Here is a 20,323-nt window from a genome sequence, read left to right as displayed (position 1 = left end):
TAGACTATGAAGGCATTTATTGGACCATGTTTATTTTATAATACACTTACTCGATTCGCAAGTATTTAGTGTTGGCATCATATGTTTATGTAGGTATTTATTTATTAGACCAGGCTTATTTTATATTACACTTACTCGATTCGCAAGTATTTAGTGTTAGCATGTGATTGTCTATTAAATTTATTGAGAGGCGTCTTGTACCATGTTGCACCACCAAGTGCCTCGCGCGCTTTCAACAGTTGTGCAGCCAGAAGTGCGCAATACAATCTTTCGGGTCCAAAAACGTTTTGTAGCAGCCATTCCACGCACATATATGGGTGAGTGTGTGTCGCTGCTGTCGCTCTTCCTGCGCAAACTGTTCATCACAGCCACTATAAGTACACAGGTACATCTTCTTACTTACCTTTGAGAGTGTGCTTGGCTGTCTACTACCCAGAGTTCTCGAGTGGGGCCTCCCAATGGGCGCGTCACTCGAGTTCTCGCTGCCTGACCCGCTGCCCGCCGTGTCTGTGCGTGTAGCAGCTGCATGCGTTGATTCGTAGGTGGCTGGTGGTTGCCACTCTTTCCAAGCGGATGAGCATCTCCTGAGGCTGGTGGGGTTTGACTTCTTCGAACCAGTGACTGATTGCGACTTCTTTAGTGGTAGTCGGTGATCCGTTCCTTTGAGTGTCGGATTGAACTGGCAGTGGTCGGCCTGGTGTGTGCCACACGCAGTCACGTCCATAAAGGTCTCCCCACACCCGGCGTATTTGCACTCAAAGGGCTTCTCGCCCGTGTGCGATCTGTAATGCACGTTCAGCGCGTAGTCTGAGGCAAACCGAGACCCACACCCGACCCAACTACAACAGTACTTGTGGCGTCGTTCGCAGTGTCTTGCATGGCTGTTTCTGGCTCTAAGCGTGGTTGATCGTTTGGTGCAGTTGTACAGCCCACACGCGTATGGTAGACCAACAGACGGCTTGTAGCCGTGTGCGGTCTGCTCGTGCTGCCTACGTGCCTGGCTGCCAACCATCGTCACTTCACAGCCATGGTATACACAGGCCGTGCCTTCCGGCTCAACAGCTAAGGCGCCGCTGGCCTTAGCAGTGGGTAACACCCCACTGCCTATAGTAGTAGCTAACTCACTGCCACTAACAGCCACCGTTGCACTGCTTTTCTGCTCTGCCTTGGCGTCGTCACTGTGTGGCGTGCGCGGTCTCGCGGGAGACGAAGGCTCTGCATCGCGCTCATACTTAGCGGTGTGTACTTTCATTCTTAAAGGCTCTTCAGCGGCGTGTACTTTCATGCTTAAAGGCTCTTCAGCGGTGTGTACTTTCATGCTTAAAGGCTCTTCAGCGGTGTGTACTTTCATGCTTAAAGGCTCCTCAGCGGTGTGTGCTCCCACACTTTGCGGCTCAACACCACTGTTGACGCCAAGGGGTTCGCTTGACTCTTGGGCTGGGGAAATGGTCTCATCGGTTGCATTGGGTTCATCTATTGAGACGGTCAGATCTATACACACACGGTGCGGTGGGATGGATCCGTTATCTACCGTCAGCGTGCTTTGTAGGTTGTGATCTTGTGCGTCCACGTTTAGACGTCTTTTATTCAAGTCCAACACCTTCAAAATGGATTCCACATCCATGCGTCGGCTATTCTGTTGGTTGGGCCGTTCCGGCTGATGCCCTCTAATCCTAATTACTCCATTGGATTGTGTGCTATCAATAACATTCACTCCATTGGATTGTGTGCTATCAATAACATTCACCCCAATGGATTGTGCACTATCAGTCACATTCACTCCATTGGATTGTGTACTATCACCCACATTCATTCCATTGGATTGTGTACTATCAGTCACATTCACTCCATTGGATTGTGTACTATTAATCCTACTAACCCCACTGGGCTGTGTAGTACCTCGCCTGTGCATGTCACTCACTCCTGTGGATGGTGCTTGCCATTGGCCTGTTATCTTACTGAATCCGTCTGTCTCTCCAGACCCTTGAGTCTTATTCACAGCTCTGTTTGCTGTTGCTGCGTTGATAGCCTGGTTGATAGCCTCCATCTCTACGTTGGTAGCCTGCATCCCTTGGCTGAGGCGTACGAATACAGTTGAGTAGTCCGACTGTCGCATGTATTCCGCACTTACCCTCATAGCAGGATTATGGCTACTCGCGGTATTGTTATATAAAAATGTTTGCGCACCAGATGCCCCGGCTGATCCGGTTACACCTATACACTGATTGCCATCATACACATGTATACGACCAGTGCTATCTCGGAAGCCGCGTATATGCGGGTTGTCCCGATTCGCTACGGACGGGAATGCCTGACCAATCCGTGATGTGTTTGTCACTGGCTGCATTGTCGCGGTAGTCGAGCTATAGCTATTGTGCGCGAATGCGTTCGTGTGATGGTCCCCATTGGGGGTATACATTGGTTGGCTCGTATTGGCACCCACACCGTTGTATATCGTCCCTTGGCGGAGTCCACGCGGGCGCTCAGCTCCACCCGTGAAAGCACTGCCAGCCCCAGCCCCCGCGGCTGCAGTAAACTGAAACTGCCGCGCGTCTCGGCCCTGGTGCAATGACGATGTGTTTCCCCTAGCACCACCAAATGCGTGTGCATGCACTTGCCTGTTAAGCACGTGGGTGGGTGTTCCTAGACTGCCTATCCACGGGTTCGCATTGGTCTGGGCTGGTGCGGTACCGGCCGTTGTGTGGAGCCCTACAGACCCATTCGCATTCGGGTACACTCCGCTCAGTCGAGTAGACACGGGTGTGTGCAGCGGTCCCGGAGGTACATTGGAGTGCGTGTGCAAGTCATGTACTGGGCCGTTAGCGTCTATATTTCCCTGTACATGAATTCGATTGTCCGTCTCGGCCGTGCTGCTTGCTTGCCCAATGGCCTTTGGGGTTATAGCAGACTGCGCTGTTGGTGTAACGGGCGTGGTTGTATCTCGGGCGGCATCAATGGGGAGTCCAGGACTCATCCCCACAGCATCGCCAGCATCTTCCACCACACAGTGCTTGCCTTCCCCAAAGCACACCTGGTGTGGGTCGAGGGCCGCCTGAAGCGCTCTCGACGATAGGCACTCCGGTCCGTCGTGTGTGTTCTGGACACAAACGGTCCCATCCAGATTCGTATGGGTCAGCTCACTGCCGGTACAATTTCTGTGGCCCTGTCCGTTCGAGAGGGACAGGTGCTTGGGCTTGTGGGCTGTGAAGGGACCGTCCTGTGTGTCCACAGGATGGAACACATTCGTCTCATTCAGCAGTTGTGTGGCTAGATCGGAACAGGTGCTCGACAGAGTGGCTTCCTTCACAAGCGCCGTCTCTTCCACCACATGTGTTACGGTCTGTGTTGTGAGGTGAGTGTTAGAGCTATCCGTCGCATTTGTATCTGTCACTCCACTGGCGCTCGGATACGGCATAGCGCTACGGAAGGTGTCATAAACATGCGTGTCAACATAGCTGCCATCCGTGACTATCTGCCTATTGCTATCGTTGTGAATGAGATCATTCGAAGTGCATGAGTTCCCATCCTTGGTGTGTGGTGCTGCAACACGGCTATACGTACCAGGCGGTGGACCCCGGTGGGTATAACGGTGGGTATAAGCCAGCACATACGAAAGAACGGTGTCCAGCCACAGAGTGCTAGCTATAGGTGTAGGCTGCTGGCGACCTATCACATTCGTAAGACCACTGCCGTTTGATTTGTTCTGTCCTTGTGCATTCTCCGGTACTATCGGCTGAGGCGCAGGTACTGTATCCGGCCCATATGATGTGTTATATTCACTGAGAGAGGCGGACGACTTCCTCGCCCTCTTCACCTCGTTTGGCATAAAGTAATTAAACTTTAAGTCCTTGCTATTCCTTCGAGGCGTACCCATAGGCTGTTCGCTACCTTTCACATGCGCACTACCATCACCTGCCCATTTGTCCTGCCCTTGCACAACCTCTGGTACTACTGCCTTAGGCGCAGATACTGTATCAGGTCCACACGACGTGCTACACTCACTGAGAGAGGCGGACGACTCCCTTGCCCTCTTCACCTCGTTTGGCATGTAGTAATTGAACTGGAGGCCCCTACTATCTCGCTGGAGCGGTGACCCATCCCCATGCACCACACAATCCTCATCCGCAGACGCATTGGAAGGACTCGATCGCACTCGTTTGCGAGCAGTACTTGCACCCATCTCGACATCTACAGCAGGCGAATATGCTAGGTCATTCTCCGTCATGGGCTCGATCGCTGCACCTCTGCCTCGGATTATTGGACTGGTACTGTCGGACTGGGCAGGTGCACTGTCCACTGGAACATCGGAGGCAGATGCATCCTGGGTGGGGGTGGCGTGTGTTTGCGGCGCACTGTCGTTACCTTCGTCTGTGGCTAGAAGGGAATATGATAAGAATGGGCACTATGACTGTGAGTGAAATGAACAGCTAAGTTCCCCCATAATAAACAATGTCTTCATCATAGTCACTTGACGACAACGGACCAGTGGACATTCTGTTTCAATTACGTACAGTAAAACTCAGAGAGATAGGCGGTGCAACAAGAGAATGGGGGTTTAAAGTTTGGGGTTTCTAAAAACATGTGCGAGCACGGGGCAAACACTTTCAACCATCGATAACCAATATACACTCCCTTACGCGCCCGTTTACGCGTCACAGCTGAAGCACGTAATGGGCCCAAAAGCAACGCCTGTCGATACCAACGCGAGACAAACACAACAGCACAGAACTCCACTCAAAGTAAGTCATTGCATACCAGCTGGCCCTAACGCCTCCACAGAGTCATACTCATCCTCGTCTTCATCTTCTTGCGAGCAATCCAGGTCGTGTCCAGCGTACCAATCATCACGCTGCGCTCATAAGCCAATTACAATGAAATACACCAGTTAAAATAAGCCAATTAAAATAAGCCAATTACACATGGGAGGTTGTTGAGTATGCAGACTATTTGAAGCGCAAGCAAACGGAGAGGGGGGGGGGGCGGAAACAACCCCAGGGCCAGAACGGTATAATGAAACGTAGACGTTAACTCATTCCAAGCTTGTGCGGTTTAACAAGTGTGTCGCCATGCAAAACTCTATTAGCACTATACTCAGCTATCATAACTCAGGTACACGAGCTATCAAGCTTAGTGCATTCGTATCTCTTTATCATATGCAGCGAACCACAGCGAACAGTCCTGCCTTAAACTGTAACCAGATATACACAATGAGTCCTTTCCTGTCCAGCAATGCACACTCCGGAAGACATCATACCTGGCATTTAGTCGAACAGTAACTGCGCTGCAGACACGGACAGGCACTCGCCGCTGGCTGCTGACACACATAGCACACAGCAAGACTCTGACTCATTCTGGTGCACGTGGGTGGCGTCCCGGCCTTCGATTGGTTGAGGGCAACACTGCCGAATCGATTGGTAGCCTAGAGTGCGACTACTGGAGCAGGCAGCGGATTACTAATTAGTACACCATTTATTTGGCCGTCGTGTTCATCAAATTTATCAATTAACAATGTGGACGAACTACATCTTCCTCTCTCAGCAACTGGCTCCGTACCAGTGCTTGCCTCAGCTAACGAAGCGAAAGGGACAGCTGTGCCGGATCACAGAGGTCAGCGCGAACGAAAGTTGTTTTTAATTGAACTCAGATGACAACCGATGATCAAACACAAGTCATTTATTGATCAGTCATATGGGTAAGCCGTATAGCATCGTTCAATTTTGAATTTTTCAACACGTGCCTAACGCTTCTGTACGATGTCACTGCTAGGTAGAAACGCTAGTGTATAACAAAGCTTCTGTATAATTCATCATACAAGAACGTTAACATACAGAAGCGTATATATATATATATAACGATGCTGTACGATAATGTATTTATACACTAGCGCTTCTGTATATTGACGCTTCTGAATAGTAAGGCTTGTGTCATACGGCACACCTAAAGCGCGCACTGACTAAGCAGTAGGAACGAGACACAAATATACAAATAAGCCATGCGCAAGAACGCAAGAAAGTACCGTAAATGATAGGTGCGTATTAAGCCTGTCAGCTGTTATTTAGAAAGTAGCATGATCTTGGGCCAATTGCACAAGTGTACAGTTTGATGAATACCTCACACATCGGTGAGACTTCCAGCAAGCAACAGGTGTATATATCAGTGACAGAGCGGTATACATCTCTCAAGGAAAGCAATGCTAAAAAAAAATACTCAGCTAACATCTGTAACGAGCTCAGTTTGGAAGAGCCACCTAAATCGCAGCGATATGAGCAAGCACGTATAAGGCATTGTATGGTACACGCTGCTTACGAATACACGGAAACAATCACTACCCCGCTCATAATCACGCGCACATCCTCTTTCAAATGTTAATCGTCTACCCTTTCGAATGTTAGTCGTCTGTCAATGTCAATCATCTACCTTTTCTGGTCAAATATATATAAGAAATGCAGACGTCCACACTCAAACGTGGCACGACACCAGTAGGCTCACAGCCTTTACCGATTGGACAAGCCTATACCTGAATGTTCACACAGGTGCGCACAACTTACTTCAAGCGACGGCGCCTATCGGATTCTCTGTGGCCAGTCCGAGAGATGCCTATTTATATGTTATAGTGCTTGTCGACTTCTTGCCGATAGGATTTATTAGCTATGCCACTATCGAATGTTCCGCTGTTATGATTACGGTAACATATAGCAACAGCAGTAGGGTTTAGGGTTCGGTGTAGTAGAGCCTACTCTCTCTCTCTAGTATTTAGAGTAAATAGAGAGAGACTATCGAGTATCGACTGTCTATTTATTTGTCGTTTCTTACATTCCGTCTTTCGTGGGGTGGGAAGGGTTTGGTTTTTTTTACAACAAAAAGAAAAAAAGAAACAAAAAAAACGGGCAGCAAACCCCATTGACATTCTCAGATACATCCTGCCACTCCGTATTCGCGTGTGTGCTTTTGTAGAGAAAATGTTGCCGGACTGGTGATATATATCACACTGTGGTGGAGCTTTTCACTTTATGTTGGAGTGCTGATCACAATAGTCAAGTATATAGAACGCTGCGCAATGCAGTGAGCTCAAGGATGGGGGATGACACTCTAAGCGCGGGGATGGAGAGCATCTAGTTCTGTTCTGAAGTACTTTTGGATTTTGGGTGTGTATATAGTTGCCATATAGATTGGGCTCTCTCACTATACAGATTGGTATATTGCTAAGAGGGTGTAGAGATGCAAGAACGCGTTAAACGGCTACATACGGCAAGACTAACAGCGAAGTGATTTGACAAAGATATAGTATTCATGGTTCAATTTAATCATGCAGCAAACGTTGCATATAAACGAACCGGTTGCGTTGTCATCCCAGTATTAATAAACACTTGCAATTTTGAAGTTCTAATATTAGCTGCTTTGAGACGGATTTAGTGCATACGTACGAACTAGCGAAGCGTACACCTTCGCCACCATCCCTTTACAGAAGTAGTCATCCTCCCGTTTGAGATCTGAAGGATTAAAGATAGCGTCTCTTAGTTTTGTAAACACCTATATCATCACAGTTATTATTGACAACACCTTATTAGGTAGCGTGTTCGTGAAGATAATCTAGTGTATGTTAGACGTATTGGGATTTATGAGTACTGCCTTTTGCAAGGCCTGCAGTAGTTGGCCTTTGTAGTAAGAACAGAGCATAATGTAGGCGACGATGATGACAGGAGGGTCCCTAATGTAATAGCCGGGCCTCCACATTAGACTCTATGTTATAAAGGTACTCTTAATAGTACGAGGAACTTAAGTTTCCTAAATGGTTTTAACGGTTTTATTAATTAATACCTTTTCCATTTTACATATCAGATATTTGGACAAGGCCATTAAAAGGCCCCAGTAAAATACCAAACATAAGATTTGGTCTAGTTCTATTTTAATAGAACTATATTTACTTTCCTAATCTATTTATATCTGAATACTTCGGTAGCGAGATGGCTCAACCGAACATAGGTTTCTAAGGACTATTAGTGTTGCTTAGTTTCTCCTCCGTTCAGCCAACCAGATGTACCAGTCTGATGAAGGCTAAGTCGGTAATTCTTGATAAGTGGCAAGTTATTGGTTAATGCAATAACCATGGACATCAGGAGTATATTTTTCTTTTCTTTTTAAAAGATAGGATTTTATGAGTCTCTTGGATTCGTCCCAACGCAATATACCATGGTTTCTATTAGAGCGACAACGAAACACTAAATAAAATCCCTTCGGCGAAAACAGTACTGAGAGGATTATATATAGTAATGTCTCAGCCTCGCAATCCCTCAGAGTATTGCTGTTTTCACGAGGCAGACCTAACTTTACTGAAAGACTAATTACGTTTATTTTACTTTAATTTCATTTGAGCTTTAGAAGACTTTATTACGTTTAACTACTCTAAGACGTTAATACCGCCTTAAGAGACCGAATCTTACACTAACAACTATTCGGGTTTTGTACCAAACACTCGCGCACATGTCTCGGCGGACTGTTACGCGTGCAAGTATTGTGCAAGTTTTGGTGGGGTTCCCCCATGACGCAGATATAGAACTCGTGAAGCAATTGCGTTATACTGGATGTAAACTATGAGTCCAATGAAATGATATCTAGTCTTATTAACTAAAACATAAATAAATCTAGACCGAAGTAGTGAGGGATTAGAGCGGAGCATAAAGACAATAGTCTCAGTCTAAAATCCCCTAATCTTTTGCTCATTACCAAGGGCTGAAGCTAAACTTAATTAAGATTTTATATTTTAACGTATTAACGTATTGTCTTATTAACGTAAACGTCTTTGTATCGTATAGTCAGCCTAGAGGAGACCAACTTTTACATCCGGGGGTTAAATTCACCTCGATTTTTCAATATGCATTCAAATTTCCATTTCCTCAATTCTTGTTCCAACATCATATGAAATGCAATGAACAGCACAGGTAGGTCTAGGTAATCAGGGGTTGCAGGCTGTAAAGTCTATGCTTCTAGATACTAGCAACACAGCTCCGACCTTAAAGAAAACAAAATGTTCTCCCAGATATATGTCTAGGCCTCGTACAGAAGGAAGTATTGCGCTGGCGTATAATTTGAGAGTGCGCTTTTTCTGGTTTTGAGACCGCCGAACTCCGCCTTCCTAGAATCTCATCTCATGAGGTACCTTGTATCTCTAGATATTTACGGATGAGATGACGTTTACGGACCCTCAACTGGCACGTCGCCAAGAGCAGGAATTTGCAGCATCTTCAGACTACTCAACGAGGCTAGCCCACGAAGCGATTTTAGCGCATTCCACGACACCTCATTGTTGTAATTTGCCGGCCAAGGAACAAGACTGTTTAGAACTACAGCCACAAGCACACCCGATACACGTTCAATTACACACCGACTCCCAGGATAGAAGTTGTGAACGGTACAATATTGGGTATGTGATCAGATCGGTTGAAGACACGATCCTGGGGCTTCCACAGGATGTGACCCAGCTGAAGCAATGATAAGAGGGTCTTCATCCGCACAGACATGCTTGCGCAAGGATGACAATCACTACTTCCAATCTGTCGACAATCGCATATCTACCAATGCAAATTCGTCACCTCAGCGCATTATTGTGCCTCGATCAAATGTTGTGAGTAGAATCGCAACAGAGCGCAGTCATTCAAGCGATCCTTGGGGTACGAAACATCGCAGAGATAGGATGGTGGACATCTGAGTCCATCACGCTACAGTGACCATCATGTCATCAATCCGAGTGCGGATAGTCATATGGAAGACGTAGGAATCGATGTGGAATCACCGCTGCAGGCGCCAAAACAATACCACTGTATACACAGACGGTGCGATAAGAGGTACTACCTGCTAGGCAGGTTACAAATTCATCTGAAGACTTATCACAAGTTACGGGTGACAAGGCAGCATGGCAGCATCGCAGTTAGTTTTTATTTGACAGGTGAAAAGGCGACCAACTACGACTTCAATGTGGACTACGCATTTATGGAGCCGAAGCCATACCCGTGTGTCTACGAGCGCTGCAACAGAGACTTCCACCAGTTGGGGAGGTTTCAAAACCATTTGCACATCTCTCACAACCTGAATACCGACAGAGACGACGATAGAGTTATTATTCATTGGGATTGACTCAACCTGGATATGAACAGTTATGTCTTCAGTGCTAGCTACGTCTCGTTCGAGTTAAAACACATCTGATATACAGACGTGAGCACATCAGGAAAATGGTATGAGTGGTTGCAATGACTTTCACGCACCCCGGGACGAAATATAGTTGGTTAATGTACCTTCACCGAATAAAGTTGACAAACCTGTGTACAATGTGAATTTCGTAGTAGCTTTGATATATTTTTTTTCGCCATGATTAATTACCCATTCACATAACAGTCTCTACGATCATATTGTACGCCATCTTGACTCTCCCGCTAAAAGCGAACAACGGGCGAGAATCAAACGATCTCTATATCATTAGATATACAACTACTTATAGTACTTGCTCCATATCATAATACTGCTATACCGATTCTGCTGGTCTAACTGTGGTATTATTTCGATTACCATACGCTCAAGCATGAAGCGATCTTTATCATATATAAAATAGACAATACGCAAAGACCGTAAAAGCTCACAGTTTGAGATGTCTTCAAGATTGGAGTCTATGTTCATTGCAAGTTAGTCGGTTGTAGCGCGAAAGCTGTAAACGGAGTGCTACACCCTACTAGTCTATTTTTTTGCATCCTATCGTGTGGAGCGTCATATGCTGTCAGCTTTCCTTGGCGATAATTCCTAATCGTCGCCCAAACAGATGAGCTACCATCAGGCTTCGGATTCGATGCTTACAAGCCCCCCCCCTAGCCATGTTAAACAGCAACGGTTCAAGCACGGTAGCCAAAGAACATAATTTGTTCATTTGAATACAAGAGGATGGTCTAGTCGTCTCATATTTTGTCTTCAATTCGAGCAGCTGAGATGATCGGTAAACGTCATCATTTGAGAAAAAATACCCGCAGTTCAAACCTTGATACGGAAAACTTAGTTCGTCCAGATAAGCCTTCAGGTATTTTACATCGCGCTTGCATTGACACTTGTTGCATGTATACTATTATTATTATTATTTGCATGGGCTATCACAAAATACTTGCGGAAGGCTGTGCTAGATTCATGCGAAATTGGATGGCGGCTGGCCACTCCTTGAGGCAGCGACAAGACGCCATCTATCGAGTTTCGTTGCTGTTGTAAGCAAGCTCGTCTGGAACAGCCAGTTAATAGAAACCAAATTTCTTCGTGTGCTTTTGATCTCCCGAGCCGGAGTACCCTTGACAGAGTTTAAAATTGTTAACTAAAGAGTAAGTCAATGAAGCCAAGGCTGTAAGATAGCTTGGATCTATCCACCGTGGTCAATGGACAGGAAACAACAGCCCCTCGACACGACAAGCACCTTCTATCTTTTACTCACGAGTGTTTGAATGATATCTACTACTACCTAGAGATTTGCCTTTGATCTCCAAAGCCGGAGTACCAATCAGCTCACATTAGCACCTGAATTTCGATTAATGAATATGATATGTTTTGTTTGCACAATTTTGAATTGTATGTGCCAATGCCACAACAGAGCTCCACCATCGAGTAAAATCCAAGAAGAAGGCTTCCTTTTGTGATATAGTCATACGCCCAACTGCAATTATTGCTGCGGCCTGACGGTGCTTATTCGCTTATTCGCTTGTGCAGCTTGAGATTCGTACTTCTTACGTCTACGTTCCTCAAGATTTGTTGGTTGAGCTATTAACATTACTGGGGTAAAGATCGGTTGGTTATGTTCTGAATTTATTTGAAGGATGGGTGATAGAAATGTTCGATCCATGATAAATGTGTCAGTTGAGATATTGTCACGGTATTATCGCTAAAGTTCATATCCCGAACGAGTTTCCAGCCTTCAACATTCCAAGCTTTTTTTAAGTGAGTTTATACGTTCAACCCAAACTAGGTATGTATTTATTAACTTTCCGACGAGTCAGTTGCTATTGTTCGACGTCTAGTCCATCACTAGCTGATCGCAGTATAGATGTATTTTATTCAGAAGTGTGAATCACTACACTGCCGTCACAGGATGAACTTACGGCGTGGTAGTACTAGCCGAGCTCGTAAATGACGTCTTCTGATCATTTATACTTGTTATGAGGTGTCACACCTGCTTGAGCCCTCGGAACCTGCGGTGTAGTCCTTAGTTTGAACCACCACCACGTATGGTGTGGGGTTGGAGATCTCACAGTTTGTCGACAAAGACTTAAGAGCCAGCTGAGGTTTCCCGGCGAGCAAGTGACATAATGCGATTAGACTCGTTTAGGATAGGGTTACAACAAGCATCTGGTGTCGATGTGACGTCGCTAACTGGTGATAATAAAAGAGAAGGATTTGGATGGGAGTAATACGCTAATATCACTGGAAATCAGTCCAGCAACGGTATAGAGCCAGGGTGGTATGCCAAGGATTGTGATCGCAATACCATTCTACAAGAAACTGTCCGCAGTATGTTAGATAGCTGGAGGCACAGCGATTAAATCATGAAAAAAAGTTTGTAACCAGATACAAGGAGTTCAGTATGGCAGGACAAAATTACTTTGAATCATCTTGCACAGATTGAATCAGTTGATGTTAGAGTGCAATGTAGTAGACTTTAGATAAATTGCAAATGTATCTAAAGTATGGTGCATTCGAATAAATTTATTTATGATCTCACCCTCAGTTATATACTGATAGTTTTTGTACTAGTGTTCAACCACTTGGGTTGGCCAGGGTAAAAACTCATATTTTCAGTATGAGAAACCTTATGCAGAACACTTTAGCACTCGGATATATTTTCTAGAAATAAATATATCATGTTCTCTGTTACTACACTCAGTCTCGGACCTCGGCTCTCGGCTAGCCGGTGGTCCGTGTCCTATAATTAGAATAATCTGAGAAGAGGTCTCAAATTACTCTTACGTTCTCTCGGGCTGACCCACCTATACGTACATTAATTTGAGAACAAGTCCCAAATTACTCTAGGGCTGACGATGTAAAAGGTTATTAACGTATATAAAAATACGTCTACTTCTGTAGTCTCTCAGTTGAAGAAGTCAGTATATCTGTCTCAAGGTGCATGACGAGGAAAAGTGAGAGGCGAGATTTATTTGCTTCGCTGTTTTGCCTTAAGTCCCGTCATCTTTGGCTTCACAGTACTTTGGGAGTCAGTTGGTGGCAGCGCTTATTAGCGTTAAAAGGCTTATCTCACACAGGAATCCCCCCTATTGCTTTACGAAAACACAGAACCATGCTGAGTTGCGCACAAAGGATGAGCATTTAAATGTGGTGATATGATAAAGTACCCACAAGTAGCGGGTTCGGACTTGTGAGGAGCGGATTCCAAGAAAGACACTAATTCGGGTATAATAGGGTAAAATAGTTCACAATCCAGGTATGTGTCGGAGATCAATGTGAAAACGTTTGATCTTTTCTACTACGCTTAGCAGGCGGTCGCCTCGCATAGTGTTCGGCCATGTTCGGGCAAAAATAAGACTGTATAGTGTATTGGTCAGTTGAGTACATCGTAGTTGGCAGTTAGTGTTACCATGGTTCCCGGGTCAAAGATATGGTATCATCGCTGGGCCAAATTCAGTTTGTGCAGAATATTATTTATAATGCAATATCTGTGAACACAGTGGTCTACTATAGGTCGTCAGCCGTCATCTATGGAAACGGGGTTTGATAGTCGATGCGTCTCCTTCAAACATAGCAGCCTCTTGTTTCGTATCGAGTTTAACTTTGACACGGCGCAACTTTTTGTAATCAGAAAGTGTTAAGGTCACAGCGACAAAGGGCGTTGGTGAACACCTCTGGGATATAGATGAAGTAAGTAATTCTATCTTTCGCCTTCACAGTACGGTTAGTACATAGGGATTGAACCATCCTTTCAGAAATACTGTCGGTGGTTCCCCGTCCTTAGGGACGCGGACAGATAGACCTGTTTCAAGTTCGATGGAGGATGTGTCAACAAAATAAGAAGGGTCTAGAATGACAAGCATGACAACCCCCATTTTGGCCTCGTTATCCGGTGTGGGCAGCATGGCATGCCACGGGACAATGGAAACGGGGGTTTTTCTTATGGGGCAAGGGCCAAGGACATGTATGGTGTATCTCGCGACTGCCAGTCTAAAAAAATAAATTCCCAGAGTGCCATAGCCCCGTCATCCACAAAGCGTTTTAGAGCTTGTAACCACATATAGGTAACTTAACACCAAACGCTCCAGCTGTAGGCCTCCAGACACGTCCCCGAGATCCAATTTAGATAGCCGCGGCTACGTTCAGTGCATTTCAGAACTCACGGCGTATATGGCCCAGGCAATCTTATTTCAAGGCATGGGTCATAAGGGTCGATAATGTTTTCATTGCCTATCTTATAGTTCTGACGATATCTATTATCTTTGATATATATAGGATAGATTGAAGTTCGTCCTGGCTAAGAAAAACAGAAGACACCCAAGGGATGTGGTAGTTCCCTTTCTCTATTCAATATGCCTCGCTTTTCGTCGCGAAGGCAGATCTGTTCCTCCCACTCAACTTATCAAGAGACCCGCTGCTTATATGTTTTAAGCTTGGGGGTAGCATCCGTGCAGGTATGGATGTCTGTTTCAACCTGTCAATACAGTAGTGATTGGACATTTAACATAAAGGTGAGAAAGTTTGTAGAACTATCATATTTTGCCACAATTAAATAATCGCTCCTAGCAGTAAAACTGGGAGTATGCCACATGAACAGGGGATCCCAATGGTCACCAGGAACTGGAATTCTGTTGTTACGAACCAGGTTTTCTGACCTTTGTCTGTATATATCTCTAGTAAGATTGTAGTAGTACTCTGTTCCGTTGGGGATTGAATAAACCAACCCCAACGGTGTTCATCAAGACAGGGTCTATCGCATACATTTGAGATCTTCAGCTACCACGAATCCTTTTTTAATTATGTTGTCGGTGTAACAAAGAACAGTATCACAATAGAGGCAAGAAAGCGTGTTTTGACGATCTGGCCCGCCTTATTTCAGGCTCGATCCTCATCCACTACGCCTAGAGTACTAGTGAAACTGTTGTGGGGGCGGTCACTTATAAAGTGGCCTGGCTCATGTTAGCTTCAGCCCTCATCCTTTTTAAATAAGAGACATACCCGGAATCCAGGGCAGGAGTACGCTGACTGAAAGCCCGGAGTACGAGAGTGTGATCGATGGCTGCTGTCACAGGCTTGGGAACGGATTCGACGTTTCGTGTTCTCTTTAACAGAGGCTGAGACACGAGGTTGGACCAAAGTTAACTCAGATTGGTCCTGGGTTGTCGGGTGAGTATTCGGCTGTAGTCTATGTTTTGACTTGGAGAGTGGTTTCGTTGGGTATTGGTAATGGGTGGATAGTAATTCCAACACTTTCGTGGATGCGACTCTTCGAAATCGGCAACCGCATCGGAAGGCCAACATGGCGATGCAAAGAGTGCGTTCAACATTGTCTAAACAGACATCAGTCAGGTCCGGATCGCGAAGGAGCCTCGGTTAAAGAAGGTTCATATAAAAGGCATCGTTGGCCAGGGAAAGCAAGAAAGCATAAATGGAACGGCAATCTCTGTTGGCGTCCTCCGGTATTAAAGTCATCCTTCGCTATTAAAGTAAGCCAAGATCATGCCATCAGAGATGTAGCCGAGGGTAGTTGGAGGGAGCTTTGTTGAAGCGCATCTCGAGCCTTTTGCATAGGAATCACGAAAGTAGTCAGATGGGGTTCTGGGTACCCAATGGTCACCCAATCCTCAATAGCAACACCCCAGATAAAATTATTATCTTAATCAATCAACTCTCCTCGAGAGTTGTGAGCATCCCGTTGACCAGTTCACGGGTGGTTAAAACGGAAGAGGCCAACAGGCTTCAGAGGACACTGTTGAGAAGAAGTATCATCAAGATATGTCAGGATTACAGTTGGAGTAGCCGGAGGCTTGTGAAGTTGCAGGCGCTACAAGGGTGGCGAAGGAGCGGTTGTAGACTGATTGGCACGCCGCTTCGTGGTGTTTGAAACCGCTTTGAACAAAGCCTTTGCCCCGAGCTCAATTTTCCGACGGACAGGGTACACACCGAGGTGAGCACAGTGGTCTCTAGTCAGGACACTAAAAGCAGAGGGTAGTGGCCACCCTAGCACAAATACCGAGAACTCCTCCAGGAAGTCCGCTCGGTGATACGGTGTTGTTGTTATGGCGACGGAGGCCATGACTCAGCTTTAGTAAGTATGCGAGTTTTGACGCCCTGCTTGAAGAATGAAGAAGAGGCTAGGTACGGCCCTTTAACTTAGCCAACACAATCGAAGGCCTCTTCTGTGGTGTGGTGGGAGGGGCCAGGTGCTGCTCGACCAGGTGCCAGTGGGAATGATCCCACAAAGTTCATCTAGCGGTTGATTAGAGGGGTGTGCCCAGCAGTGAAGTACCACTTTGCTAAAGTGTGGAGTTCTTTGGATTCAATGTGCGCTGTGGTTTGGCGGTACCAGGAAGAGATTGTGCGTTTGTCGTGAAGACGAAGGACCCAAGAGTCCTTGCGGGAATCACCAGTTGAGATAGAAGTGTTGTTCGACGGCAAAACAATATCCTCAGAAGCGATCAAGGTCGCACGAACGACCTTTTGAGTTGTATTATTGTAAAGGTTCATGGTTTGAGACGTAGAGCGGCAGCTGTAAACAGAGCGCTACGTCCTATCGTGTGAAGCTTTAACAGTCAATCTTCGCATCCTAACGTGTGGCGCGTCAAAGTGCCGACATCATTCCTTGGCGCCATTTTAACCGTCGTCCAATCAGTGAACAACCAATAGGCTGCAGGCTCGGAGCACATGACTGAATTCTAGGCTAATCGGTACCAGGCAGGTTTACAAGATCATTGATCAGATGACTATACCTGGATACACTATGCATTAAGGGTTATCGGCCGAATTTTGTTTTGCATACCGGACTCGCAGCTTAATCACGATACACGCAAACTAGTGAAAGGGCAATGTGATATTGTATATGAGAATCAAAATGAAATACTAATTTAAGTACAATGCTATAAGACTACTACTATAATGAAAGTGCAATGCCTGGTAACTCCGTGCTTTTGGATCACCCATCAGTAGCAAGAAGACTAGCAGACGAATTCAACGGCGGCTATTGGGTCATCGATGGGAATGATCCTCATGCGGCAAAAACTCGGCTCTCCGACAGACAACCTTAGAACCCTAAACCCTGCCAGAATATATCGATCGTGTATAAAACGAAATTATTCATATTGCGTTAACGTTAACGGCAATTCGAATGTTTTAGTTCTACAACGGGTGGGCGCAAGAACTACGGACTCAGCCGGATACGAAAGCAGTGAGAATATAAGCACAATTACGCCCACGTAGTGCTCAGTGAACTCGATTGTAGAGCGCATTCGGTGGAGTGCACTTCTTCATTGCACAGTATCATTTTTATTGTACTGACTTTATTTATTGCTTAGTATGCGCGACATGCATACCTATACACATGCACATACAGCCTGTAGCAATGGATGTTGGGCCTTACAGGTTCTTGCCTGGCACGTGTGTGTAGTATATGACATCGATGCCGTGTGTATACAAAATATTTGAGATGGGACTGGGACATTCGTATGGCTCACCAAACAGGAGCACCGATCGCAGCTGGCGGTTGTACACAGGCGCTGCCGCAATTTGAGTGCCCAACGCTAAGCTCTGCACCCGGAATATCAGTGAGTAGGTCAGAAATGCACCCAATGTATGAGAATGGGTGATAAATGCACCCTCTGAGGTGGATCTATGGTAGCGACACCACCGTCGAGTTCCGTGTTTTGCTAACACTGAAATCCTACTGAGATATAACTTTATTCTGCTCTCTCAATTGCGAACATTCTTGCTCATTTTCGTGTGCGTATGCGTTTACATATGTATATGTGGATGTGGATACGTATGCGTGTGTGTATGTATATGAATATGTATATGTATATGTATATGTGGATGTGGATACGTATGCGTGTGTGTATGTATATGAATATGTATATGTATATGTAATGTGCATGTGAATGTGAATTTGTTTATGTATGTGTACGTGTATGAATTTGTGTATTTGTATGTGTATGTATTTTGTTCTCCCTAAAGACCTAAAACAAATACGCCCAACATAGCCAGGAAGAACAAGACAGCAAACAAAATATACAGCCTTTCACCCCTCCCCTGAACTCTAAACCATAAATCTAACCCTAGAACCCATGAACCTAAACCATATATACTAAACCCTAGACCGAACCCATAAACCCATAAACCCTACAAGAGCAAAGATCAACATACCGTCCCTAACGCACTACGGAAGTCCTCCAACGGATAGAAACACAGCAGCTCAGACGGCGAAAGCAGATCGATATCTCCGGGTGGTCCAGGCACTACAAAGTCTTTCCAGTACAGCCCATTCATGCTCTACAAACAAGGTCAGTGTCATCGTTAGTTAGGGCTTATAAAGTGTGTTTAGTGTCATAGTTAGTCAGGGCTTATAAGGCGTGTGAGGAGGTGGTAGTGTGATGTGTTTGTCATAGTTAATTGGGGAAGAGAAGTGGGGTGAAGAGAAGTGAAGTGCATACTCCTAGGCCCCACCAACACCCACCACTCAGCCGCACACCTTTGGGAACGGCTTCTTGACGCTCGGCTCTTTACTCAGTAGTCGACCCACGTAGTTCTCGCGTACATCGAACTCTGGGGTGCCCTCGGCCATCCGAATCTTGATCTGAATGGTGCGTATTGATTGGCTCTGCGAATCGTTGCGCTGGAAGATCTCCATTCTGATTGGTGGTTGGAAGGTAGCGGTAAATCAGCACTTGGAGAGCGAGAACAAATGTAGTGCAGGTAAAGCACTCTAATGTAAGTAAGATTACTAGAGCAATCTAATGTAGGTAAGATTATTAGAGCAACACGTACTGACTAAGCTCACTAAGGCATGAATATGCGGTGGTGGAAGAGACTGAAGTGATATCAGAAATGTATGGGTCTACACACCTGCCTGCCCAATTGTCCGTTGAAGTCCAGAGAATACATCACACTATACCTACATTTCCATATTTGGGATACGCTCATTCGTAACCTCACACACAGCTGCGCATGCAGTCTGATATACGCAATCCATCGCGACTCTCACACGCTTCTCCCAAACGTATCCGTGGGCCTGCACTACAATACATAACCCGCACAGCTGCATCACTTTTGTGGCAAATTGCAACCCAACGCAACCCAATCTAATTGTTATTTTTATACGCGCGTGCGTGTGTAGGAAATCGAACATCTCGAATACTTACACAGAAACAGGAACAGAGCAAGTGGCGGGCACTCTGAAGACAGATGTCGTGCCCATTGGGGTAGAGTGGTCTACGCATATACATAACATATACATACACCCAATAAACGCTACATTGAGGACAAATAACACATGTTATATTGTGAACAAGTATAGTATCTATTCATTGTACTGCGGATACACACACACACACTACGTTACATTAAGAATAGTCAACACACTCTACGTTACATTAAGAATAGTCAACACGCTCTACGTTACATTAAGAATAGGTACCGCTTACATTCATTGCCTTACGTATGCACACAACAAATTGAACCACAGCCCTGCGATTTAGGGTTTAGGGTTTTCACATACCCGAACTTCAAACTCAACGGCACCGCTCGCACCGGTGGGAAGTCGTGGCCCTGTGAAATGGACCGAATGACTGGCGCTATGGGCTGAGGCGTGCCACTGCCACTGCCCACAGTCGACGTGCGGCTGAGGTCATTGGCCGGCGCATCTCCCGCATAGCCAAGTGTGTATGGGTCAACATACGCACCACCTGTACAGACGGGACAGAGCAGGGGGGTAGGGTTTTATGGTTGGGGGGAAGGGGTTACCATGGTGATGGGGAGTGTGTCAGACGCATTGCAGATGGATGTGAAGACAGGCATAGACGTATAGTTGGTTCTGCACCAGCAACTGAGGACTGGACACAATGGTCCTAAAAAACTCCAAGCCCCAAAAACAGACAGACAGGTGCACTCTACGTGCGCGTGCATGTACACTACCTGGGACTCTGGTGCCAATGGACGGGGTCTGCGGTATCTCTGTGGCCATGAACGAGTTTTCTTCTGTCATGGAATCATAATCTGAATCTGAAATGCACAGCAGTCGTTGGGGTTAAAGCAACTGTTAGTAATGAGAAGGAATGCCTAAGAGAATGAACATGTCTACGAGCACAGATAGCAT

The 20,323-nt window shown here is 45.8% G+C and overlaps 2 protein-coding genes across 2 annotated transcripts in view; both read right to left on the bottom strand.

The window, feature by feature from the left end:
• Positions 1 to 175: 175 nt before the first annotated feature.
• SARC_05018 (hypothetical protein) lies at positions 176 to 5,350 on the bottom strand (the record flags this gene model as incomplete). Its single annotated transcript, XM_014301127.1, has 3 exons — positions 176 to 4,374; positions 4,756 to 4,849; positions 5,255 to 5,350. The coding sequence occupies 3 exons, from the start codon at positions 5,348 to 5,350 to the stop codon at positions 233 to 235; spliced, it is 4,332 nt and encodes a 1,443-aa protein (XP_014156602.1). The 3' UTR covers positions 176 to 232.
• A 12,120-nt stretch (positions 5,351 to 17,470) lies between these two features.
• The window catches only part of SARC_05017 (hypothetical protein), a gene marked incomplete at its 5' end in the record, with an annotated part of 3,689 nt that continues 836 nt past the window's right edge, over positions 17,471 to 20,323 (bottom strand). The window contains 5 exons of the mRNA XM_014301126.1: positions 17,471 to 17,763; positions 18,376 to 18,501; positions 18,701 to 18,860; positions 19,727 to 19,913; positions 20,143 to 20,229. Of these exons, the coding sequence (XP_014156601.1) occupies positions 17,593 to 17,763; positions 18,376 to 18,501; positions 18,701 to 18,860; positions 19,727 to 19,913; positions 20,143 to 20,229 (731 nt within the window). The 3' untranslated portion in view covers positions 17,471 to 17,592. The remainder of the gene's footprint in view (positions 17,764 to 18,375; positions 18,502 to 18,700; positions 18,861 to 19,726; positions 19,914 to 20,142; positions 20,230 to 20,323) is intronic.

The sequence above is a fragment of the Sphaeroforma arctica genome, assembly GCF_001186125.1.
Source record: "Sphaeroforma arctica JP610 unplaced genomic scaffold supercont1.305, whole genome shotgun sequence".
NCBI classification, from domain to species: Eukaryota; class Ichthyosporea; order Ichthyophonida; genus Sphaeroforma; species Sphaeroforma arctica.
Note: the sequence above shows the minus strand (reverse complement) of the source record. Positions and strands in the feature narration are given on the sequence as shown.